The 25,778-nt window shown below is 54.8% G+C and overlaps 1 protein-coding gene across 7 annotated transcripts in view; it reads right to left on the bottom strand.

The window, feature by feature from the left end:
- Nucleotides 1-710: 710 nt before the first annotated feature.
- Nucleotides 711-25,778, bottom strand: part of PTPRE (protein tyrosine phosphatase receptor type E) — a 163,313-nt gene continuing 138,245 nt past the window's right edge. For 6 of the 7 annotated variants that reach the window (XM_047826153.1, XM_047826154.1, XM_047826151.1 and 3 more), the window contains 12 exons: nucleotides 24,639-24,736; nucleotides 20,566-20,685; nucleotides 19,185-19,348; nucleotides 15,520-15,655; nucleotides 15,056-15,205; nucleotides 14,632-14,725; nucleotides 13,280-13,356; nucleotides 12,293-12,427; nucleotides 9,135-9,260; nucleotides 8,243-8,409; nucleotides 6,317-6,452; nucleotides 711-3,661 (listed from right to left, as the gene is read on the bottom strand). In XM_047826153.1, the coding sequence (XP_047682109.1) occupies nucleotides 3,587-3,661; nucleotides 6,317-6,452; nucleotides 8,243-8,409; nucleotides 9,135-9,260; nucleotides 12,293-12,427; nucleotides 13,280-13,356; nucleotides 14,632-14,725; nucleotides 15,056-15,205; nucleotides 15,520-15,655; nucleotides 19,185-19,348; nucleotides 20,566-20,685; nucleotides 24,639-24,736 (1,478 nt within the window). In that variant the 3' untranslated portion in view covers nucleotides 711-3,586. The remainder of the gene's footprint in view (nucleotides 3,662-6,316; nucleotides 6,453-8,242; nucleotides 8,410-9,134; nucleotides 9,261-12,292; nucleotides 12,428-13,279; nucleotides 13,357-14,631; nucleotides 14,726-15,055; nucleotides 15,206-15,519; nucleotides 15,656-19,184; nucleotides 19,349-20,565; nucleotides 20,686-24,638; nucleotides 24,737-25,778) is intronic. The other variant, XM_047826152.1, reaches the window with a different exon arrangement.

The raw sequence follows: 25,778 nt of genomic DNA, 5'->3' as shown, positions 1-25,778 counted from the left end.
GCCAGTAATTGAACAGCCCGTAGGAGCATGTGGCATTTCACAGCAGGTGACATTTTTCAGAGGGAGGAGGGGAGAGGAGAATAAAAGGTTACGAAATCATCCATTTTAACAAATACAACAAGCCTCATAAAATGTATTAAATAAATACAACCACTAATAACAAGCGTGTGTTTACACTCCACGTGAGGCCTGAAATATCTCGTGGGTGCTTCCAGAAAGGGGGTGGAGGTGGAAGGACCACAGAGGCAGAGTTGGGGGGTGAGCAGAGACACGCAGATGTGCGAAGGGAGGCCTGACGGGGTTTCCGATTTTAGGAGGGAAATCAGTGTCGGAAGGACTTTGTGACTCTGCCTGGCCGCAGACTTGACACGGTCTGTCATCTTCCTTGGGGACTCCAAGAAGCCACCGCTCAGAGCTCAGATCCCTGTCTGGACTCCAGGAGGAGCACGGGCTCCCAGAAGGGCGAGTTGCTAGTGCTGCACGCACAGCTCACGCCCACTGAGGAGCAGCGGGGAGCTGGGGCCACCCCCCGGCCGGCCACTGTGCCCACGGTCGGGGCTGTTTCCAAGCCAGGGCGGAGCTACATTTTAGAAGTCCTAAATTAAAGGTCTACATGAATCAATGTCTACCTCCTAATGAATGTCTTGTCTAAAAGGACGTAAGGCGCAGGAATACAACGAAGAGATTTCATGCAAGAACGAGACGCAGGCTGGAAGTCAAAGTAAAGATTTATCCTTGCATCAGACTGTTTTAGATCTTGCAATTTGCATATACAAAGAATTCAGCAACATTCACTGGCATTATAATCAGAGCAAGATCAAATTACAGATGTAATAAAAGAAACTATGATAGTTGAAACGGGGACTACAGATGTGTATTATAAAGATTGCACATAAATTAAACACGATTTAGTTAAACAAAAGTATCAGGAACCACACATCTTAAAAATCACATGGGCGTGTCTTCAAATGCTGAAACAGACGTGTCAGGCTCATTTAAAAAAGTTTTTAAAAACACATAAAAATACCTTTCAAAACACTGGTATGCATTCTTCATTCGTCTAGCACATGGAGAGAAACAGTAGAGTGAGTCACACAGTGACCGTACAGCTTGTCGATCAGAACGGTAGGCTCCTAATCGCTATTTGGCATTTGGATGCAGCCTCATGCGACACACAAAAACGTGAAGGTAAGAATGGCCTCGTCAGCCCCGTCAGCGGGGCGCTGTCATGTCCATGGACCTTCTTTGACAGAGGGGGAGGAGAGGTCAGCTTTCCCGGTTGCACAGAGAGGGTAGCGCGTCCCCAAAGGGACTGTTTGGACTGGGTGGGTCGGGGGGGCCTGGGCAGAGGCCAGGAGGCTGCAATTCCCAGGCCCCTAGAAAGGCAAGCACTGCCCTCGACTGGGGACAGGGGTCTTGTGCCCAAGGGGTCGCGGCTTCTGCCTTGTTTCCAGAGGCGGAAGGACCAAAGCGGGTGCCAGGATGCCTGCAGCGGGCACAGGGAGACAGAACAACGCACAAACGGGGCACTTTCCCGAGGGCACCCCTGGTAAGTTCGACCTGAATCGCCACACAAGAGACGCCAGGTAGACCACTGAAGGGCCCGACAGCTTCTCATGAGGGCTCCTAAATTAGAACCGAGTCCGTTCCCTTGACTTTGACCCTGAACCCTCGGGTACATTACAAATCACTTTCATCACGACGTAGCCAGCTCGGTTTCTAGGGTTTGGTGCCAAATGAAAAGCTTGGTTCTCTCTCTTCTCCTTCAGTCACAGAAAGGCTTTGGGGGGGGGGGATTCTGACAATGAAAACATATGGGACCAGCTGGTGCCTCTTGCAGAGCTGCCTCCATTTTCCTCTTCGACCCAAACGTATCCTCACGGTCCCGGGAAGGACGGAGGGATGTATTCGGCACTGCGTGTGCCCAGGGATGCGGCTGGCGGCGGCGGCATCGGTCACAAAGTTGTGCTCTCGCCCTTCCGGCTGGCACCCCTTCTGCCATGGAGTGGGGCTCAGAGGAGCCACGGAGACTTGATCACCGTGAGGCTATCGTTAGTATGCAAGAAACCCTGGGATCACGTTGTGCACACCAGAAACGGACACGGGATGAACAGTGCAATAGGAAGGTGCAGTCACTTCTCAGTGGAAATGTCAAATAAGGCCTTTATATTTCTTTTTAAAAGCAAAAAAAAAACCACTGTACCCCAAATGCACATCTTAAGTGCTTTAGTATGTTAGAGCAGGTGTCTTTATTTTTATATATATATATATATATATATATATATATTGTGCTCATATGCTCGTCTGCTACCTAATGGCCACAGAAAGATCACCGTCATTAAATTAAACTTTTCTACATTCAACCTTCTCCCTTTTGTCGCCCCATAAGCCAATCCAGTCTGGCAGTGAGATTATTCTTATCCAGTGTCAAAGGTCTCAGTAGTATTTCCATTCAAAAATAAGTTAGCCTTTAGATTAAGGATTTCTCTCTCTGTGTCTTTTATTGAAATATTGAGGAGGGGGACTTTAAAAAAAACTGTATAAATCTAGATTTTAAGATTTCTTTTCTTACAAACAATCTTAGCGTGTACAAGATTTAAAAAAAAAAAAACAACAATCCAAAATGCTTCTCAGAAAGTTGAAAGCATCAGTGCTTGTGGTGGTCTCCCCAAGCGTGTGCTCTTGGCATCTGCGTGAGTCAGACGTTTGGCTCTATCCGCACGTCAGGATTAGGAAGTGGTTTGTGTTGAGCCTCTAGGTAGCTCGAGACCAGAGGCAAGAGTGAGAAATGCAGTTGGTTTGATTCTCAGAGACTCCTCTGAGCCAAACACTCAGACAGACGGACAAGTGGCCACGTGGGAACGCAGCCTGATAGCTGATTTTGCCGTACCCAAGGCCACGGGTGACCATGCCACCGGCACTGACATCTCCCCACTTCCGGCCCAGACAGCACGGACCCAGCCTTGAGTAAACGCACGTGTATCACTATATGGTCACCAACTGTGCTCATGCATTTTATACCTGCACGCGGGCTGTGACGCCCTTGATCTTTAAAATGTAAAGGTAAACCACATGAGTTGAGACTGAGGACGTCACAGGATCCCCTACTTACGGTGTATCTCCATGAACATTTTACCTCCCGCAAAATGCCACTGCGCAGGCCTGTAAAAATCAGTGTCTGGACAGGGAACTTTCAACTGATTTTTGAGTCCTCGACCGCTTTCTTAACAGCGGGCTCTGTGTTTACTCTCCTGCGTCAAGCACACATTGCATATTAAGATTTTTAACATTTAGACGTGCTGAACGTGTGAAATTATGGGATATGATGAATCTAACGCAAAATTAGAATATTTACCGATATTAGCAGAAATGCGTTTTACGGGATATTACTTGACCTTCATACATTATTCCCGTTCTTAAAAAGGGTATTTAAGATTTAATAACTTTATAGCAGTGGCCTTTAAAGCGTAACAAAATATATACAAAGAAATTAGGACGGGTATTAATGTCAACTATGAAATAAATTAACATGATCTTTATAAAATATACTGACCATTAAATTAAAAAATATTTTAAGGCAGGAATTTCATTTGAAATTAGCATAATCAGAAAATATATCAATAAAATCTTGTACCACTTTGTAGCAGAATTCATACTGTTCCTGAAAAAAAAAAACAAGAAAATATTAAAATGATTTTTTAAATTCCATTAATTCAATTAGGAGAAACTCATAAAAAGAAGCCAAAAAAAAAAAAATGTCTGACTAGTCTGACTAGTTACATACTGGTTACATGAGACGTTTCCAGGTAAAACTGTTTTTGTAACATAAAAAAATGTCAACGATTAGTTTCAACTTAGCGTATTTGAGGAGAGTCTGAGTAAAAGGTCTTCAGTTTTCATACTTAAAATGGAAAACAGAGGCGCCTGGGAGGCTCGGTTGAGCATCTGACTTCGGCTCAGGTCTTGATCTCACATTTCAGGAGTCCAAGCCCCAGGTCGCGCTCTGTGCTGACAGCTCGGAGCCTGGAGCTGCTTCGGATTCTGTGTCTCCCTCTCTCTCTGCCCCTACCCTGCTTGTGCTCTCTCTTTCTCTTTCTCTCTCTCAAAAACTAATAAATAAACATTAAAAAAACTAGAAAACAACTATTTTTGAAATAAAAATTAAAAAAACCAGAATATTTAACTTCAAATAAACTTCATAATTAACAAAGAAGTAACCTATGAAAGTTAAAAAAGATGAAAATCTAGGGTATTTTTAAGCCTCAATTTACTCCAAAAAGGGACATTGTTTTATATAAATTTTAGAATTCAAAAAACATCGCCTTCTATCTAAGGCATCTGACTTATTAAAACACTCCTGTGCATCATTTGACTCTCACCCTCCTCACAAATCGTGAGTTAGTTGAGCATCCAACTTCAGCTCAGGTCATGATCTCACGTTTCATGAGTTCGAGCCCTGCATCAAACTGTTGATGAGTTCGAGCACCATGTCAGGCTCTGTGCTGACAGCTCAGAGCCTGGAGCCTGCTTCGGATTCTGTGTTTCCCTCTCTCTCTGCCCCTAACCCACTTGCGTTCTGTTTCTCTCAAAAATCAATAAACATTAAAAACAAACAAGGAGGTGTTTGCATGCTGAGTCGGATAAGAAATGTTCTTTGCTACAATCGCTGGGAGCCTCCCTGGGTCAGGCACTCACCGGGCCCCTGAGGTACAGACATAAAACAAATCTGCATGCCGACTGAAGGCAGTTGCTGTCGCCCCATTTTCCACAGATAGGGAACTAAAGTCCAGAAAGTGAAAGGAGCTTGTCCAAGCATGTCCAGCCATGATGTTGGGATGACCGCCCAAAGCCCAAGCAACAAAGGGACGCCATGACTTAGCTTTTATACTTAACTGGGGGCGAGACAGGACTAAAGCTATTCGCTCCGCCTGGGGAAGCCAGGAGTGGACTCAAAAAACAGGAAAGAAACTGAAAGAGTATGGCTCATAGTTAAAAACTGAATTTCTTGGGACGCCTGGGTGGCTCAGTTGTTTAGGTGTCCCAACTTCGGCTCAGGTCATCATCTTGCAGTCAGTGAGTTCGAGCCCCACATTGGGCTCTGTGCCGACAGCTCAGAGCCTGGAGCCTGCTTCAGATTCTGTGTCTCCCTCCCTCTCTGCCCCTCCTCCACCCACATTCTGTCTCTCTCTCAAAAATAAACATTAAAAATTAAAAAAAAAAAACCTCTGAATTTCTTTTTGAAGGTATTCCTGTTATCATTATTATTTTCATCTAGAAAATCTTCCGCGGAGTGGTCTGCTTCTGTTTTTCCCATGCCCAAAGTCATTCAAGTTCACGATGCCTGTAGGAGGTATCAGCTGTCAGTAGGCAGGCATAACCTTTAGAAGATGCCTCTAGCATCTTCCAGAGCTCTAGCAAGGATGGTCCGCACCGGGACCAGGGCTCTAGGGAAAGCAGGGGAGCCTCAGGTTTCTGCCCCAGTTATGGCCCGAAGAGGGGCGTGGGGGCGAGGAGGGTGGGGGGCTGGTAGGCACACCAGTTTTCCTTTACTGATAGTGGCTCTCGAACCGGTATTCACTTCGGGACCACCTGGGAGGGCCAGAGATACGCCGATGCCAGCCTGGCGCCCACCCCCAGCAAGTGTGAGGGCAGCCTGGCAACGGAGCAGGACTGTGAACACTCTCCAGGCCAGGCTGGTGTGCCCTCAGGGTGAGACCCGCGCTCTCGCCCAGCCTGGGGGCGCGAGGCGAACCCCGTTCTGCTCAGGCGATCCTAGCGGCTGAGCTGTCCCTGCGACGGGAATGTGCTGGAGGGGCCCATGTGACGGCCTGCTTGCCTGGGGACCCTGTGAGTATACAGAAGGAGCGGGCGAGGAGGGCACATCTACAAATAGGAAGACTTGAGAAAAAGGATGTGTGAGAACATTTCTTGAAATTGCACTTACTGGGGCCAAATGATTACTTGTTGAGGAAGCATGTCTTCTGCAAACCAGGAAGCGTGTGTTTTTGTCACAGAATGAAAGAGGATGGCCCTAGAATCTGGCGGAATAGTCACCGTGACACAGAAAGCTGGTGTATTCAGTGCCTCTGTTCAAGGGGTCTTACAGTCTGAAGTCATGGCTGCACCCTTCCTCCAGCGTCCTGCCCAGGGGACCGTCCCCAGCCAGACTCAACGGAAGGAGAGGGTCCGTGGAGCTTCACCGGGGAGAGTGCCCTGAGTTCCGTCCCCCGAGAAGCTCACTCTCCTCCCTCTCCCCACACTCAGCACAGACAATTCTCGGCCCTTCCGGAAACACCCTCGCCCCTCAGTTTCTTACCAGGGTTTGCACCATATGCGGTCTCTGAAGTCGTAAACTCTTCACAGCTTGGAATACGTCTAAAAGGCCCTCGGCTTTCACTCGTTCCAGAATGTTGCTGAGCGCGATGAATGTACCTGTTCGCCCGGCTCCAGCACTGCGGAGGAAACGTACTTAAGGGAGACGACGGGGCTTGCCCGTGGGGACGAGGCGCGGACAGCCTGCAGCCCATCCCAGCACATCAGCACAGAAGCAATCGCCCCCGAAAATGAGCCAGGTTTGGATTTCCAAAGATCATCTGCGTGGAGCGAGAGTCCGCAAACGTGACATTCCTAAAGCACTGGCCCAGGTACAGCAGACAGGTAGCTCATGAGTGGGATCAAGACCCGGCACAAGCTTTCAAGCTGCAACTCGTGTAGGCGGGGGGTTCTCCGGGTGTGGTCCCCGGGACCAGCAGCATCAACGTTGCCGGGGAACTTGTCAGAAATGCGAACCCTCCTGCTTCAGGTCTGGGGAGAGGTAACTCGGCCTGGATTCTCCTTCTGTGTGAGGGACCCGCCTTCTGGCTCACAAGGTGTGATGTTAAGACAGAGGGCGTCCCCTGCCAGGGACGGTTAGATAAGGGACACTTCCCAGCGATGAAGATCTGGGTCCACTCCACTTAAGATGGTCATTTTCTTGATAAACTGGATAAACCCCACAAGAGCAGAGCCACGGCAGCCTTAGGAGAGACAAGAGGCCAGGCCCAAAGTGGGCAGGCTCAGCTGGCTCCCCCCAGAGAGCCCTCCAGGCCCCAGAGGCACCCCCACCCCGCCCCACCCCGGGTGGGCTGATTCTCAGGCTCCCGTCCCATTTCAGTGACCTGTCCCCACATCTGCCCTTGTGGGATTCGTTTGTCTTTGCATCCCTGGTGTCCTACACTCAGTCCGGGTCTGGGGAGGCGGGCACTCTTTTCCAGTTTATTCTAAACGACTTCTACAAAGCCCACAGGAACTGAAACCCGGGGCGTGTGCTCCACCTGCTGGCCAGGCCAGAAGCGCACCCAGGCCCGTCCCAGGCAGAGAGTTCCAATCCCCCCAAGCGAGACCCAGGCTCTGGTGGCTACAAGGGATGGGTGGGGTGGGGCAAGCGGCAGCCACGCAAAACGGAAGCCACGTGTGGAAAAATAAATAGAAGGGCAGCTTCAGAAGCAAATTAGCACCCCCGACAAGGAAAGCACCCCAAACTCCTACAAGGAAGAGATTTGCTTTGGTGGCCAACCCACCCCCCCCCCCCCGCCCCGCTGCTGGCACGGGGAGGGGCTCTGGCATAACCAGAAGTGGGTCAGCACAGAAGGAGGGTGAGCCGGCACGTGGGGCCAGCTCTTTGGGTTGGGCCAGATTCACCCTTCCACACTTGTGATGCTGCTAATCAAGGGCCTTGGTGGGTGCCCAGCTGTCTCCAGGGGCACCCCCAGCCACGTTTCCTTTGGCCTCCCTTGTGCCTGCCTTGGGAGCGGGGCTGGGATGGGGCTGCAGGCCTTGGGCAGCGATCCCAGTCTGGACATCCTCGAGTGGCTCAAGAAAACCTTCCTGCCTCGAGGGTGTGCTACAGTGCGGACTTGGCTCCCCAAGCCCAGAGGAGAGGACAGGGAGGGGCGGGCACATCAGCCAGAACAATCTTTCAAAAGGAAGGCCGGCAGGCGAGGCTCAGGAAGTGGGTCTGTCAGAGCTGTGCCTGGAGGGGTTTTTGGGGACTTAAAAGGCACACGGAAACGTGTGTTTGAGCGGGTTCCCTGACTCCTCCCCCCAAATGCATCCTGCGGGTACAGCAGATGACCTTTCCGCATCCCTGTGACGCTCTCTGTGTACGGGGAAGGTGAAAACTACAGTCCAGGGCAATGACGCCGTTGGGAGCAGTTAACCGGGGATAGGGTCTGGCTCGGCCCCACCTGCAGGGGGCGCCCACCTGCAGTGCACAGTGATGGGGTGGTTGCCGGTCTGTTGCTGCTGCTTCTGCACGGCCGCGATGAGGTCGAGCATGCCTTTGCCCTCCGCCGGGATCCCGATCTCGGGCCAACCGTGGAAGTGGAACTGGCGCACCAGTCGGCTCTGCTCCTCCTGGCGGGCCAGGGGCTGCGGGCGGGGAAGGGCGTTCAGTGCCGCCTGGCCACAGGACCCTGACCACCGAGGAGCGGGACCTGGGCCCACCTGTCCTCCCGGGGACCCGCGCCAAGGCTTGGGCCCCTCCTGGGGCCTCCGAAGGCCAGCACGGTCCCCACCTGGCGGGCCTGAGGGGCCTGACCAGGCGGTCTGTGGGCTGTGTGCACCCTAAAGGGCAGGGATGCCAGTATTTCCTTCCGAGTGGGGGCAAGACATCCAGAGGATGTTCCCTGGAGCCCCTCGCCAGGGCCCGCCTTTATGGGATCCCTGGCAACTTTGCGGGAGACAACACGATCATCTCTTTCTTAAGAAGCCAGGACCCCTCCTGTCCTAGGGGCTCTGAACAAGCCTGGACAGGCCTCTGTGGCTTCATCCACGGCCTTTCCTCCTCCTGCGCCCCCACCACGGCCATTTCTCCCGAAAGGGGAGGTGGTGGCCGTGTGACGCCTCTAGGAGTCGGCCACTCTGCTCCACCGTCTCGTGCGGCAAGGAGGCAGGTGACCCCGAGGGTGCGAACGTTGTAGGAGACCTGCCCCTTTGTAACATGGCTCCCTACTCACCGCACTGAACGTGGATCCTAAGGTACCAGTTAGAGGAGGTGGAAAGAGCAAGACATTCTGGTACCATCAGCAGCAGACCCTGAGGGATGCTGCGGTGCGTTCTGTCTACAAGGGTTGGATGCACTCTGGCAACAATACCTGATTGAAAGTGACCAGGAAGTCCCGTATGCTGATGGCTTCGGAAAGCGTGTCGCTTTTTATTTCGATTGTTATTTCGCCGTGAGTCACTGAGCCCTCTGTTGGCCAATACTGGTAGCATTTATCCTTGGGGTAAAAAATAACATGTTAAGTCTCATAGCAAATAACTTGCTGTTAGCAGTTTGAGGATATGAGGCAGAATCACTCTCAAACCACTTAACGTACTTCATCTGACCAAGTAAGTCACAGATGAATACGAATATGAATGCCCGTTAATACCCATTGACCAAGGGAATCCAGAAACAGACATGCGTGTATTTGCAACTCAGATACAGGACATGATGGAAAGAAAAGATTATTCTACAAATGGAGTTGGAAAAATTGGTTTTCCATGCAGGAAAAGCACTGGGTCCCTGACTCACAACCTACCAAGCTTGATATGAACGGTCCAGCCCTCCTGGAGTTGGGCAGTGCACAACCTACACTACCGTATGCAGTAGGCTTGAGTCTTCATAAAAATAAACCCAGATGGGTTAATACTTAAAGCTAAAATCAAAACCGTGAAGGCCTTAGAAGAAAATGTCCTTCCGTTGTGAGGTGCGCAGAAGGACTCGTTAAGCAAGACCCCGACAGAGCTAACCATCCACGGCTCGAAGATTGCAACATCAGATGGCAACACAGTGAACTTCACTCCAACAACAAACATTCTCAAAAGAGTGAAAAGACATGCCATCAATCGGGACAAGACATCTGCGGTACGTAAAACCCGCCGAGGGTGAGTATCAAGAACATGTAAAGAATTCTTGTAAGTCAAGATAAAAAGAGCCAACAACTCGCTAGCAAAACGGGAGAAAGGCATGGCCAGGCGTCTTGCACAGAGGAAAACATCCATCTATACATATATGAAGCGAGGCCTGACCTCACAGGAATCAGAGAGATGCCAATCAAAGCTACAAAGGGATGACAGGTACTCGTATTCAATCAACAAAAACTAGGATGCCCGACGGTACTAGGGGCGTCGATCGAATATCTCTCGCACACACCGCCAGTGTCTGCTTTGGGGAACGGAACCACTTGGCAAAGCAGTGAGGAAGTATCTTGGAAACCCAAACTGTCACACGCTCTCCAATGTGGCGTCGTGTCCCTCTGGAGTCTGCTCTTCCTTGTGCAGCACGAGACACGAAGGAGAATGTACCGGTAGGTAGCACCGTGTGTAAAACAATAAAGTGGCATCATCCCAAATTCCCATAGCGGGAGAAGGGATAGAGAAGTGGGTTTAGGATGTCCAGTTTGTATAGTGGAACAAACTAGAATCACGATGAATGAACCACAGCGACACGCATCAGGGTAGGAAAGTGTCAAAAGCATCATTCTGAGCGGAAGGAGCAAGTCCCGGCAGAACACGCACTGTAATGATACCCTTTGTATGAAGTTCAAAAGCAGTACTTGCTTTAGACACACACGTGTATGATCTGAAAAGATTTCTGGAAAAAGCAAAGAACACATCCACAAGGATGGCTTTAAAAAGACCAGTGATGGGGCGCCTGGGTGGCGCAGTCGGTTAGGCGTCCGACTTCAGCCAGGTCACGATCTCGCGGTCCGGGAGTTCGAGCCCCGCGTCGGGCTCTGGGCTGATGGCTCAGAGCCTGGAGCCTGTTTCCGATTCTGTGTCTCCCTCTCTCTCTGCCCCTCCCCCGTTCATGCTCTGTCTCTCTCTGTCTCAAAAATAAATAAACATTAAAAAAAATTAAAAAAAAAAAAAAGACCAGTGACAATCAATGTTGGTGGAATGAGGAGTCACTGTAGCCCTTGTCCACTCCCGGCGGGAATTCAAACTGGGGCAGCTGCCGTGCAAGGCAGTCTGCAGTTCTCCAAAATGTTAAGCTGTATGAGTCTGCACAACAGAGTTGTGATATGGCCCGGTAATTCGGCCCCTAGGCGTCTCCCCAAGAGAAGTGAAAACACAGGTCCGTGTCAGAACCTGAACATGAATGTTCCCATCATAATGCGTAACAGCCCAAGAGTGGAAACAACCCAAATGTCTGCCAGCTGACGAACGGATACACAAAATGTGGCCTGTCCTTACAATGGAATATTATTTGTCAAGAAAAAAAGAGCTTATTCCTGATACAACGTGGTTAAACCTCAAAGACATTACACTAAGTGAAAGAACTCGATCACACAAGACATGTTGTAGGAACTCATCTTCATGAAATGTCCAGAAGTGGCAAATTCATGGTGGTTGCAGAAGCTAGAGGAAGAAGGAATGGGGAGTGGCTGTTCTTGGGTGTGGGGTTTCCTCTGGGGGTGACAAAAACGATCTAGAATTAAATAGTGGTGATGTTGCACAACGCTGTGAGTATATTAAAAACTGCAAGGTGCCTGGGTGGCTCGGTTGGTTTAATGTCTGACTCTTGATTTCGGCTGAGGTCATGGTTCTCATGGTTCGAGAGTTTGACCCCCAAGTCGGGCTCTGAGCTGACAGTGCACAGTCGCTTAAGGTTCTCTCTCTCTCTCTCTCCCTCTCTTTCTGCCCCTCCCCAGCTCATGCACACACGCTCTCTTTCCCTCAAAATAAATAAATAAAATTTAAAAAATATCGCCGAGCTCTACCCTTTAAAAGGATGAACTGAATGGTATGTGAATTGGACGTCAATGTGCTGTTTCCAAGAAAGCAAAGGAAACACAGATTCAGGGTAGCGGCTCTATCTTGGGTAACGTACAGGTAGATGTACATCACTGGTAAGGTTTGGCTTTTCAGTCCGATGGTGGGTTCACGAGTATTTACTGTGTCATTCAATAAAAGACACAAGAAGGCCCTGGACGGGTCTCTGGGGAAAGGGAAGCATTTGACTCATTCGGCCCACCCAGGACAACACCTGTAAGGCACACGCATACCAACGCCTACGTCCTTATGTCTCGAAGACAGTTAAGATAGGTTAAATGAAATGCTGGCTAAGAGCAAAAGCCAGTGGGCGGTCATGGCTGAGCAAGAGTGGAGCCTCTTTCGTCTCCAGCCTGGCTCCCTCCCCAGTCCCTGTGCCCTCAGCAGCTGACGGCTGCCACGGGGTGGGACCTGTGGGTGGTGGGGGGCCGCCAGGGGCGCTGTGGGTTCTCGGGAGGCCCCTGCAGGGGGCAGGGCGGCGGGCGTCCCTGACCTGCTCTCGCTCCTGGACCTCCGTCAGCATCACGACCGTGTGGCACTTCCACTCCCAGACCATCCGCCAGAAGTCCTCCACCGTGTGCGCCAGGGGCCCCTGGGTGGCGATGAAATAGTCCTTCTGTCGGTAGCCCTTCAAAGGGGGAACAGAGATTAGAGTCTGACTCCCTTTCCTCCTGATTCCACCATGGACAGCGGGGTGCAGGAGAGGCCAGGGCCCGGCCAGGGAAAATGTTCTCCGGCTTCCAGGGCCGGGCTGGGCCCCAGCAAACCACCTGCACGCAGCGACAGCCCAAGATGCCCATTCCCTCTGCGACCCAGCCACCTCCTCTGCAGCGCCTGGGGTCGCCTCTGAGCGGGTGGCATGAGCCACGCTGGCCCCGGCCACCTGAGAGAGCACCGGTGACTCTGTTCTCGTGTGTTGCTGTGTTTCAGCTCAGTTAGCATCATGGTGGTGGACTGGAGGCGGGCTTAGAGGAAGTGGATTCAAATCCAGTTCCTCCATGTGGCCCAAGTGACCTCTGGCAATGTTTTCTCATCTGCAAACGGACGTGCTAACGCAGATGTGGCCGCAGCGTCCTTCCCCAACCATTTCTCAGCTCGGCGCACCGTGCGTGGAGACAGGCGGTGACGGTCAGCCCGGAGCGCACAACCGTTCCGTCCACGCGGAATGGACAGGAGGGCACAGAGACTGCAGGACAGCCAGCCGTGCAAGGGCCCGTGTGACCCTGGTGTGTATTAGAGACGTCAAAGAAAAAGCGGCGTGCCTCATAAAGCAAATTCCTTAGCAGTGCACCTGTTACCTCTGTTTCCAAAGTTCATTGTTCGTGTTTTTTGTTTTTTAGAAGCAAGTAATTCTGCTAACGAAATGGTTGGGATTTCAGGACTCTTTCCTGATCGTGAAAATGAGTTAATGAAGAGTCTGTGATCACGGACAAAGGTCACAGTCATCTTTGCAAAGCACAGCCGGGGCCGCTATACTTACGTCGATAAAGGAGGCGTTGATGTAGTCTGTGTATTCTTGACCCCTTTTCATGGAAAGGATCACCCGATTGAAGTCATCTGCAAAGCAGTATGATCCCTCAGTCACAGCACAAACACCGCCCTGCCTTGCAAAGCTCACTCTGTGGCTACAAGCTTCCAAAACACAAAACTTGTTAATAAAATCGCGAAGTCGAGTCAAGTCCCTGGAAGGTTTACTTTATAAAGTAGGTTAATTAAATTGGCCCAGGAAATTGTGTTTTGGTAGGAAAGCTCTGAAATTACCCCAGTTATCATTTTTGTGTGCCATGAATTGATGTAATTCATACCAAAATATGAGCATTAAAAATATTGCATTTCAGGAGTAAAAGGAATGTGGCCCGACAGGTGACCTGGAATTATGGCTGCAGCCGCACAGAAGCCAGTGTCTCAGGCCGAAGCAGGCTTCACCCAGCATTCATGCACTTTTTTTTTCTAACTTTTTTTTTACTGTTTATTTTTGAGAGAGAGAGGGAGAGAGAGACAAAGCATGAGCAAGGGAGGGGCAGAGAGAGAGAGAGGGAGAGGGAGGCACAGAATCCGAAGCAGGCTCCAGGCTCCGAGCTGTCAGCATAGAGCCCGATGCAGGGCTCAAACCCACGGACCGTGACGTCATGACCTGAGCCGAAGCCGGATGCTTAACCGACTGAGCCACCCTGGCGCCCCAGGCTTCACGCACTTCTGATTCTCAGCAACCGCTAAAGCATGTCGGGAACCCTGAGTCCACATCTGCAGTGAGGTGCTCTCTCTCTCTCTTCACCCTCTCCCTTCCTTTCCTGTGGTCCCTCTGATCTCTGTGGAGTCTGTTTCTTTGCCCGCACTCAACAAACATGGGCACCCCTTCCTCTTTCTCCCCCTTACCTGGGACCTCGGGGCAGGCCAGGGTCCCAACTCCACCCCTGCCCATTCCAAGGCCTTTCAGGTCCCCTGGCCTGGAGCAGGGCCCCCTCCTCCATATACAGGCTTGGGGGACTATCGGATGAGATGAGAACCACGCAGCCCCAGAGTCACGTCCAGAGCAAATCTCTCCGCTTCCAGGAAGTCCTCCCTCTGTCTTGCCACCTGCATCTCGTATCACATGCTGCCCGCCTGACACACAGGACTGTCTGGGTCGCTCACTGCTTCACAGGTGGGTGTTCTCTCACCTACCCTTGACATAGCCCCCCAGGAGCCCTTAACCCCAGGCCCGGGGGCTGTCCTGCCCTTGGATCCTGGCTTACAGAGGCAGGCAGTCAAAGAATTCTCCCAGCGTGCCAGCCCCAATCCCGTCCTGCCTTGGGGTTTCAATCCCACGGGGCGGCCCCAGGGCTGCCTTACACGGAATGATCTGGATGACTCTGGCCTTCTTCATGTTGGCCGGCAGGTTGCCCGTCCTCATGTCCTCCTTCATGATCCGGACATTTGTCAGTTTCTGCAGTCAAGGAGGACACGGGGTCACAGCTGCAACACGGACACTCCCGCGCGACTCCCTCAACCCCGGAACAGCACCCCTGTCAAGGGCGCCTGCTGACCCGCAACAACGCCCCGTCTCTGACCCCGGACGCTTCCCAAATGTTGGGAAATGAGAGCCCACGCGTGACGCGCTCCCCACACGGGCCCCTGCTCAGCTCTGAAAGCCCCCAAGAATTCTTCCCTCTGCGTCATGGGCGGGAGGGCCACCCTGCTTGTTCCGGGCTCGGGCCGGGGGCGGGGGGTGATTGAAAGGGGACTCCTTTGGCCGGCTGCCCGCCTTCGCACGTACCCTGAACTCCTCCTCCAGCCCGATCTTGTCGAAGTGGGTGGCGGTGCCGTGCAGCGTTTGCAGGTGGTTTTCCAGAGAGGACACGTCCAGCTCGGTGTCCCCGTAGAGGTAGTACTCCAGTAAGGCTTGGTAGATGAACGTGTACTGCATCTGTGGGGAGACCCAGAGCGCCCGCGCCCTCGAGCGTGCCCGGCCACCGCTGGCCGCTCACAGCTCAGCAGCAACCAACTCCACGCTTTGCCAAGGGAGGGAGGTTTGGGAGCAAAAGTCAGATGCACGGCCGTTACCAATGGCCGCTTATGGCCTTGAGTGAGGACCATATGGCAGCGGGCATTACTGAGCACCTTCTCCCTGCCAGGCACTGTTACCCGTGCACCGACAGTCCGGGGGTGGCCAAGGTGTCTGGGTTTGCTCTGTGCAGCTCTCCCCAGGGCGAGGGGCTGGGCTGGGGGAGGGCTACTCACATCTGTTTGAACCATCTGAGGACGCTGGTTGCGGATTCTCGACACGAAGTCGAAGACGTCGACCTTGTGCTCGGCGTGCATCATGTCCATCATGGCATCGATCACTATGAAGGTGCCCGTCCGGCCCACGCCGGCGCTGCCGGGGAAAGGAAAGAGGCCGAGTCGTGAGCCACGGCACCTGCCCCCCGCCCGCCAAAGCTGACCTGTGCACCTGGACCGAAGGACACGCTGCCCTCAACTGGGAGACACAGCCCATCGCTTAACCAAGCCTTTCCCTGGTGAATGAAGAGCAAGTCTACGGGGAGGCCACCAGAGGGCACCACAATCTTCGTAAAATTATCTGACACTGTTCCTCTAATAACTAGACACTGTTGAAAGGCATGTCGAAAAAATCTGTCGTAGTCGTCTCATGTGAGGTTGTAATCTTCCTCTGTTACCAAATGCCGTCTTCTTGTGTGTGCAAGTGGATTTTTTCCAACGTCACACTGGAAATGGCTTTTCCAAGTTCGTTATAAAAAGGAGGCTCCCCAGGCTACGTCTGTGCGCTCTTGAGCCAAGGCCAGCCCTCGTGGGAGGCACTGGGTCTCTCTCTGGCGCCCCAGCCCTCCTCCCGCGACTGGCTGAAGCCAGCTGGTCCTTGGGGTCACAGCTGAGCAGTCTCCTGGCCAGGAAGCTGCCCCGCTGGCTTCCTGGGTTTGGGTTTCCTTGTGCCGCCGGGATCCCGGTCCCACCCTCCCCCCACCCGCCGTCCTAGGTACATCTCCACCAGAGAGTGGGGCCATACGTGTTTGTTCCCCGGCCCCCAGGACTCAGTGGGCACAGAGCTGCACTCAGCCAACATCTGCTGAAGGAGGAACCCCCTAGTGACCCAGACTCATCTATGCAGCATGAACCACTCCCTCCAGCCCCTGCAGCATTACCCTCTTTAAAAAAAGAAAAGAAGGAAAGAAAGAAAGAAAGAAAGAAAGAAAGAAAAGAAAAAAAAAAGAAGGAAAAGAAAAGAAAAAAGAAAGAAAGAAAGAAAGAAAGAAAGAACTCTCTTCAACAAAAAGACTCACGACTTAATGAGTCAAGCCCCCCACTTTCTTTCCCCTTTGGGTAGGTGGGAGACACCACTCTCTCCAGTTCGTCTCCAAAATGGGGCTAGGACAGCAGCGAAGACCGTCCCCCTGGGCAGATCACCTCATTCAGCGGGGAGAACAGGTGAAACGTGAGAGGTCTTCTGGGAGTCTTAGTTCTTTCTCAGATACGAAGTCAGAGAAAATCATCAGGTGCAGGGCCAGGTGAGACACTACCCAACAGGTATGAGAGGGAGGCCACAAAATAACTCCCTGCAAGGCTGTGAAGGTCCCTGAGCCGCTTACAGGACCCCCCCCCCCCGCCCCACCTGGCCTGGGGTACATGTGGGAGAAGCCACTTGGTCCCCCATGGAAAGGCTGAGGCCAGCTGACCCGTCCTGGCCGCCTCTGTGGGGACGCTGTTCTCAGGGGGACTCGGGCACAGAATGTCCTATTAAGTGATCAAGAACCAAACGCTGAGGATAAGTGTGTCAGCAAGGATGGCCATCAGGAAGTCAGAGCTCCCGGGGCGGGGGCCGTGCATGGCCCGGAGCTGAGGAGATCCTGTAGGAAAATGAACTTGGGGGTGGGAAGGTGGAGTCAAGTCCGCCCTGGGTCTCGGGAGCTGACAGCCAGTGTGAGCCTTCTCCCTAACCCTGCTGGCTTCCGGCAGGCCTGCCCTCCTGGCTCGAATTCCTGCCACCACATCACCGCCAACAGGCAGGCGCCCAGAACCGCCCATCTGCCCACACCGGCCTCTCAGGGGGCCTCAGCCCAGGAGGGGAAGGATTCCTTCCCCCAGAGAGGAGGGGGCCTTTGGGAAGCCCGAGTCGGAGGGCACCACTCCTTCCATTTACTGTCCATTAAAAACCTGGTGGCAAAGACAGAACGTGACAGAAGACAGGAGAACCCGGGAGCCCCAGCAGCTGTGCCAAAGGAACCCAGAACCGCGGGGAGACGACCAGGCGCTCAAGAGCGAGAGCTGAGCCTCACGGCCACGGAGGGCGCCCAGAGCGAAAATAAGACGAACGGCGGACGCACCTGCCCTGGGCACCTGTGGTTGAGGGAGAAGGGAGCAGAGAACGGGCAGTGGTCATTCGCTGACATGTCACAAGCACGACAGATCTGGAGGGACGGGGACAAAGCAGAACGGAGCCAGCTCCCAGCGGCTGCCCTCCGACCAGACACAGAGGCCGTCTCTTTACCTCCCGCCATCCAGGGCGGAGCGGGGCCACCACCACAGGGAGCGGGAGGCAGGGAGCCCGCAGCGGCAGGAACGGTCTCGTAGAGCCAACAGGACCTGGATGCGGAGACCCCCTGCCACGGCTTCTCCGGCTGAGGGCGTCAGACCCCGGGGCCTGGGGACAGGCTACTGGGGAAGCACCCGCCGTCCCTGCTACGGCAGGGCCCTGGATCTCTGATGGGACTCAGGCCCCTCCGGCCAGGCTTGTTCCCGTCTCCTGGAGGGCGGGCGCTGCTCACTAGGGCGACGTCGGTCGGGATCCTATTTATTTTCGGCTGTCAGAGCCAGGTTCGTTCTGAGTATCTTGGCACTGACGAGGGACAAAGGGGACGAGGGACGAAAGGCACCTGCACACAGTGATACAGATGCTTGGAACCGGCCACACCGGAGTTCGGCAGAAGCGGCACATAGACTGTCTCACGAAGCCTGGGCAAGAACGGGAGCAGCTGACGGGACCCCCAGCTGCGGCCGCACAGCATGGGCCTCCACCCCTTCCCCTCTCCAGTGCACCTGCTGGGAGGAGCTCATAGGCCGGCAGGTGTAATCCCAAGGATGCCACCTCAGGAGTCCAGGAGTCTATCCCTGGCCGGATGACAGGGGCCTCCCCTTTGGCCACCAAACTGTCTTCAGGTTCTAACTGAGCACCCACCGGGAGGATGGGGAGTTTGGCCTGGAGCACTGCTCACCACTATGCCTTTGTCTTCAAAAGCAGAAAGGGCACAAGCCAGTCAACCAACCCGAAGTCCGAGGCCTTTTCTCGTACGTGACTTTCTGCACCAGCGGCCACGCTGGGCAGGCAGACATAAGCCCCAGAGGGAGTCAGCCCACCTTCAGAGTCAAGTCCCGGGCCCCTCCAGGACTGTCCCTCCCACTGCAGACCAGGAGATCGCAGCTGGGAGGGGGGACGCCCCGCCCTGGACAGCTGCTCCTGGCCACTATTGGCTGTTCCTGGGCCACGGCCCCCAGCCCCTCTGAGCCTCGCGCACTCATGTAGAAAGACTTGGGGGGGGGGCTCTCCATAGAAGCATGGTTTCCATCTCTGTCCCCGGAGGTGACCTAGGGTCTGCGGGGGCAGTGAACCTGCCAGAGCCCCAGGAGCACTATCAACCTGGCTCCTCGGCTTTCGTCTGTTTTAAGAATTGGGCATCCCCCTCAGACGCTGCTGACAGACGGGTCCTGCTGTCACAGAGTGGGCTGAATGTCCCTCTGGCTCTCACCCCCAGGGATCCCCCAAGCTGTCACTAGTAATTGCATTCACAGCGGGCAGGAGGGTGCTTTTACTACGCCCCTACCTGCCCTTCTGCCCACCTTGGGACCGGCCCAGCCACGAGGGCGAGTCCTCCGGGGGCCCCGGCCCGACATACCTGCAGTGGACCACTATGGGCCCGGCATGGGCGGGGTTGAGGGCCTTCACTTTCTTCAGGAACTTCAGCATCCCGATGGGGGTGAAAGGCACTCCAAAGTCGGGCCAGCTGGTGAAGTGCAGCTGGGAGACCAGCCGCGGGGCTTTGCAGCCATCGGGGAGCTGCTGCGGAGAAGGGGGACACGTGAGTGGGGGAACAGCGCCCGCCCCTCCCCCAGCGTCACGTCCTGAGGATGCTCGCCGCCTCCACCCCTGCCATCTAGGCCCCGGGCCGCCGTGGGTCCACCGGCAGCATGATGGCTGCTTGAGGGGTCCGCACAGCAGGACCCACAGCACCCGGCCCAGGCCCCCGGCAGCCAGACGCATCCCTGAAGCCGACCCTGGAGTTCACAGACCCCACTCGTGAGCGGGGAGGCCACATCGGGGTCTGCCTGTGTAACTGCCAGCAGCAAACACTTTCGCTCCCCAGAGGCTCAAGATTGAGGGGAAAGATGTGGCTGGCCCGTTACGGGAGACCCCACCCCACCAGCCCCGCTCAGAGCCTCTCAGGCTTCCTCCCCACCAAAGGCCCATGGGTGCGGTTCTCTGGCCGGATCATGGAAGGCTGTATAGTGTATGTGGAAGTGCCTGTGTGTGTGTGTGTGTGTGTGTGTGTGTGTGCGCACGTGTCAGTATGTCCGGGAGGGACACAAGCAGGGGAGAGCAAACACCATCACCATCAAGCTCATCCTCTTCCCTTCTTTGCTATGGCTTCTAGGAACCTCAGGCTCCTATTCTGCCATCTGACTATGCCAATCCCTCCACCTTTGACTCCTGATTGCATGATCTTCTGGTTTTCATATATCTTAAATCTCTATTTCATCTGCTTTGTCCACAGGCATCTGTGCCTTACATTTTTCTAGGCAGGGATGGAGTAGGGACAAGCAGGAAATAAAGGCAAAAAATACTGAGCAGGTGACAGATCAACTTTTGAGACTGTTAAAAAAAAACCTCACTTCATCACTTCAGTGTGTGACATGACATCATGCGACTGAGTGGGGGACCCCAAACCCTGTGCCCCCATGCAAGTGACCCGCCTTCCTCCACCCAAAACAGTGACTGAGGCCCACGAGCATCCAGAGCTGTCTGAAGACTAGGGGTGCACCTGTCTCCTCCCCTGTAGACCCGACCTCAGTCCACGAAAGCCCAAACCCGCCCCCACCCCCACCCCCACACTTCCTCCCGACTCAGCCCCCCCTCGGCCAGAGCTGCTCCAACACTGCAGGGAGGCTGTGGTGGGGGTGAGGCTCTTCATGCTAAAAATAATGACACGTGTATTTATTCTTGACCCTGCTCTCTGGGAGGGTTGCCTTTCCAGAAAGTTGGTAACTCAGAACGCTTACCGACTGTATGCAGAACTTCCGGATGGTGTAGTCGACCAGAACCACACAGTCCTCCACGCACACACGGATGTTTCCGTAGGTCCAGCATCCCTGGTCCGGCCAGTACTGATAGCATTTCTCCTACATGGGACAGTTGAAGAGAAAGAAATAGGTCTGGAGCGCCCGGGTGGCTCAGGCAGTTGAGCGTCTGACTCTTGGTTTTGGCTCAGGTCACGTCACGGTTTGTGGAATCGAGCTCTGTGTTGGCCTCTGTGCGAGGAGCCTGCTTGGGACTCTCTCTCTCCCTCTCTCTCTCTCTGCCCCTTCCCCGTTCACGCATGCCCGTGTACATGCTCTCTCTCTCTCTGCCCCTCCCCTGCTCATGCACATGCACTCTCTCTCTCGCTGTCAAAATAAATAAATAAACTTTAAGAAACAGTTAATAAGTCTGTGTGTGCCCTTCAGGCACGTCAGCGCCCTCATCCCCCCACCCCCCCATCAACACAGGGCCTCCTCACACACACCAGGTTCCCTCAGACAGTTCCGGAGCTGGGAAACAGCACTAGGAGGTGTGGAAGCTGGGAGACTGAGGCCACAAAACAGCCCTGAGCCTATACCTGGGCCCCTGTCTGCTTTCGACACCAACAGAGGCTGGGCCTCACGGGAGGACGGCGTGTCCCCAAACGCTTCCCACTGGACCCAGCAGGGTGTCCTTCGGCTCACGGAGGACAAAGCTGGCCAGCCCACCGCGGAAGAGGGGTCAGCTTAACGCTCCCCACTTATCTCCGCCTAGGACAAGGCAGATGCAGAAATCTGCACCCCGCCACGCAGAGCCCCACCTCTTTACCTTCCCTCCCTCGGAGCTACAAATGGCTCCATCCGGGGACAGAGCGCAAGAGGCCTAAAGGGCAACAGTCTTCCGTGAACACGGGGCGCAGGAGTGTGTGAGGACCCACCTATGGGGGCCCAGATGTGCTCAACAAGCCTTCTAAACGTCGGACAGACAGGGTGCCTGGGTGGCTCAGTCAATTAGACATCCGACCTCGGCTCAGGGCATGATCGCACGGTTCGTGGGTTCGAGCCCTGCGTCGGGCTCTGGGCCGACAGCTTGGAGCCTGGAGCCTGCTTCGGATTCTGTGTGTGTGTCTCTCTCTCTGCCCCTCCCCCACTGACACTCTATCTCTTTCTCTCTCTCAAAAATAAACATCAGACAGTTTATTCTGGAAGCTGCCCACGAGGGGCACAGCTAATAAGTCACGAGGATTAATAGTCTTATGAAAAAAGGCAGCCTGGCACTTACCAGGCCCGGCATTTATATTACGACACTGTAGGACAACTTCCCCTCCCTACTCCAGGGCATCTCTGAGGTGCCTTGAAGAGAAGCAGTTACCCAAAAGTGCTAATCTGGGCCAGTCCTGGCTTCCTGGGGACCCTCCAGGACCTCCTGAGATTCTCCCCTTGAAAGACTCTGGCCCGGGGCCTGAGGGCTGGTTCCGAGGCCCCCACAGGGCTGTGGGTGTGGACACTTCTCCACCCTCTGACCTCACCCGACGCCCAAGGTGCCCTCCCTCCAGTCAGATCACGAGATGTCAGAGCAACCGCATTTCACAACATTCAGCCAAGATGTTGAAGCCGGGAGACAATAAAACAAGGGTAAGCACTTAAGAAAAGGGAACTCTACTGAGAAATGGTCTCATCTGAAATGGTCAAAATCAAGATACAGAAGAGGCCGGCTCTGAGTCACAAAAATGGAAAAATCCAGTAGGAGGCTTCAGAGAAAGATCGGAGATAAATGTCGAGTAACATGACGGCGGGGTGGGGGGGGTGCAGAGGGGGAGGGTGTCTGAGTCTCCCTGGGTCGCATGTGTGTAAACAAGCCCCCTCCCCCACCCCCTTGCAAGTGGCAGCAGTGGGGCCACGGGTCCCAGGGGACCCGGGGCTCCCCGCGAAGCTTTGGGGGCCGGGCCCTGCCAAGGCATCTGCTGAGAGTGTGGGAAGGGCTCAGGGCTCCTGCCTGGAACCCCCCGTCTCCTGTCACTCTTTCCATCCACAGGACAGGATTCGCCCCATGAGAGTGACCCTCTCCAGCTCTGTCCCAACCGCCCTGGTAACAAAACAAAAACTCCATCCTACTCAACCGGAAACAGTGACTGGAGGCTTTTTCCTGTGCTTTTTGGAAGGCAGAGGACAAACCAGTGATGGTGGCACGGGGGGAGGGGAGGACTCTGCCTGAGGGCCAGTGTCTGCCTAGGGCCTCAGCTGAGCTGCCCCAGCAGGCCGCCTACTTCCATCCCGGGGGGCAGCCCTTCCCCTTCCCCTTCCCCTGAGCCCAGCTGCCTGGGGGTCCCCTGCCAGTGTGCGATGACAGGGCCAGGGTGGAGACCAGCACCGCGTGGGGACACGGCAGGCCCAGACAGGGACCAGGAGGACAGACGTCTCCCACCACACAGAGCCTTCCTCGCCCCCGGCCAGCCCCCCTTGTTCTGGGCCTCAAGCTGGAACATGCTAGAACAGCGACCCCCTGTCTGGCAAGCCTCCTTGTAGCCTGCGATTCTTTCATGCTGGTGAAAACTCACTTCTGAAAACCCAGGCCCTGCTTTCGGCAGAGAAACCCTCCCCGGGCCGCCTGCCTCAGTCTGTCACCGAAGACCCCAGCCCAGTTCCCTGACCCATTGCCAGCGGTTCTGGGGGCACTCGAGGTGCGAGCCCAGCCGAGTACTCCTGGCTTTATGATCACCTCACCCTGCCCCCGGAGCCTCTCTTGGACTGGATTTGGTCAAGTTCCCTCCAGCCTTTCAGACATGGTGCCACTCCTGCCCCCACCCTGACCTACACCAAAGGGGGACTGCTCCTCCCTCTGGGGTCCCCTCCTTCCTGCTCTAGAAACCACCATCACACCTTGCTCTGCCTTATGCAATAGGGGTCTGTGCCCCTTAGGTAAAAAGTCAATGGCTGGAAGGCAGGAGAATGGCTCCACGTGCCCCAACCCCTCCCCTAGTGCCCCAGCCCCAGCCCCTGATGCCCCACCCCCCCAATGCCCCAGTCCCTGATGCCCCGCCCCCGCCCCGTGCCCCAGCCCCTGAAGCCCCGCCCCCCAGTGCCCCAGCCCCAGATGCCCCACCCCTTCCCAGTGCCCCAGATGCCCCGCCCCCTCCCAGTGCCCCAGCCCCTGAAGCCACGCCCCCCGTGCCCCAGCCCCAGATGCCCCGCCCCCTCCCAGTGCCCCAGCCCCTGAAGCCACGCCCCCCCGTGCCCCAGCCCCAGATGCCCCGCCCCCTCCCAGTGCCCCAGCCCCAGCCCCTGAAGCCCCGCCACCCCAGTGCCCCAGGCCCAGGCCCCTACGTCCTTGTCTGCCTGGCTCACTTGGCCCTCCCTGCTCATCAGCCCTTTACTCTCCGTTATTTTTTATGTCACTTCCTGACACAGTTTATGTTTATTTGCTTTCTGTTTGGCGCCTGCCCCTCCCAGCGGCACTTAAATCACAAGAGGCGGGGTTTGTGTGCTGCCCCCTGCACACTCCCCTGCGGCCGCCTGTCCAGCAGAGCAGACCAGGAGGAGTATCTGTTCCCTTAGGACGTGGATCCGCTTGACCTTCTTTATAGAGGCTTCAAGTTCCTCCGGTGTCCTGCATTACGTTTTAAATTAGAAGTAGCTAATTAAATCCACATTCCTTCAATACACCTTGTGTTTCAAATACAGTTCTCTAGTCTGGATAATAAGCAGGAAATCCACTTTTATTGGTCGGCCGAGGCCCACCGGAGCGCATGCCCAGCACGCTGAGCCTCTGAGTGCTGAGCCGCACACGCCCGGCACCGGAGAGCAGCCAGGCTGGGGCTGGGGTGGGGGGCTCTCGGCTGAAGAAAGAACCCTGTGACATTTGCATGTCGCCGTCTAGAGCAGTGAGATGCTTGGAACACAGAATATTTGTTTCGTGATAAAAATGCTGTGAGCCCCTCGTGTTTTTTTTTTTTTTTTCGTCTTCTTCTGCAGCGATAAGAAGGGAGAGGGATAGGAAAAGGATGTGGTGAGCACACCCCCAGCCAAGCCCCAGAAGCTTAAAGAGTAGAGTCTGTGAGTCAGAAGGCTGGGCTCACCTCCTTCCTTTCTTTCAGGTTCGTCAACATGACAATGGTTGCAGACTTCTGTTCCCAGATCATTCTCCAGAAGTCATTAACTGTCTCCTGTTTAGGGCCTGTATGCAGAGGAGGAGCCCAAAGTCAGACCCCAAGAGGGTCTCTGGCCCCTGTCACCCTGGCCTTGGGGCCCTGGGACCGGGCTCCTCCCAGGCACAGAAGGGCCGCTGGCCCACGGGGGAAGGGGTGCTGCCTCCCCGCCCCACCGCCCACACCCCTGGCCACCCCCTGGGGCTGGGATGTCCTTGGGGAGGCACACAGCAGCGTCCAGGGGGTGACCCCATTCACAGGCAATCACGGGTATTCAGATGAGGCTGGGGTCTGAGCCTGCCTGTCCAGAGTGCCGTGCATGCGGCCGCTCAGGGGGCCCCTCAAAGCCTCGGCACGCCAGCACCCGCTCCAGAACTGCACGAGGGTCTGTGTGTGCGCGACAGACAGACGCAGACAGAGACGCAGACGGGCTGCGGGCCGACCCATTCACCCTCCACGCCTAACCCCCTTCCCTCATTTCTCAGCTGCCCTGGAAGCTGGCGATGATTCAGTGCCGTCCAGCGGGGTGTGGGCTGAGGTTCCTGGGGAGCGGTCTGAACCAAAGACAAAGCGTCCCCAGAAGAAAGTCCTCTGCCCTTTGCCCTCCTTCCGGCCTGAATGCAGACACAGTGCCTGGAGACGCAGCCATTTTGTGACCCTGAGGCAGACAGTGACATGCCACGGAGGGCAGAGCAGGAAGATCAAGAGGTCCCTCTCCTTTGAGCCACTGCCTGGGCCCCGGGCTGCCCCCCCTTCTTACGGGAGAGAGACTCCTCTATCTGTGTCAGCTGATGTCTGTCGGGTTCTCTGACGCTGCACTCTGGGTGTATGCGTCTGTGTGCTTCCCTATTTCCTAAGAAATGTACATTTTTAATAAGCTCTCAAGTGATTCCGACGTGCGCTGAATTTGGGGACCTGTTGTCGGAAAGACTGTCGCCTGCGAGGGAGGAAGCCCACGAAAGCCGCTGTGGGCTCCACGTCCCCAGCCACCTCTGGGCTGACGGATGGTAGGTCAGACCTCGTCCGTGCAAAGTGGATCGTGTGCGAGCTGAAGGGCGCGCCTGGGGGTTA

The sequence above is a fragment of the Prionailurus viverrinus genome, chromosome D2 (genome assembly GCF_022837055.1).
Source record: "Prionailurus viverrinus isolate Anna chromosome D2, UM_Priviv_1.0, whole genome shotgun sequence".
Taxonomy (NCBI): domain Eukaryota; kingdom Metazoa; phylum Chordata; class Mammalia; order Carnivora; family Felidae; genus Prionailurus; species Prionailurus viverrinus.
Note: the sequence above shows the minus strand (reverse complement) of the source record. Positions and strands in the feature narration are given on the sequence as shown.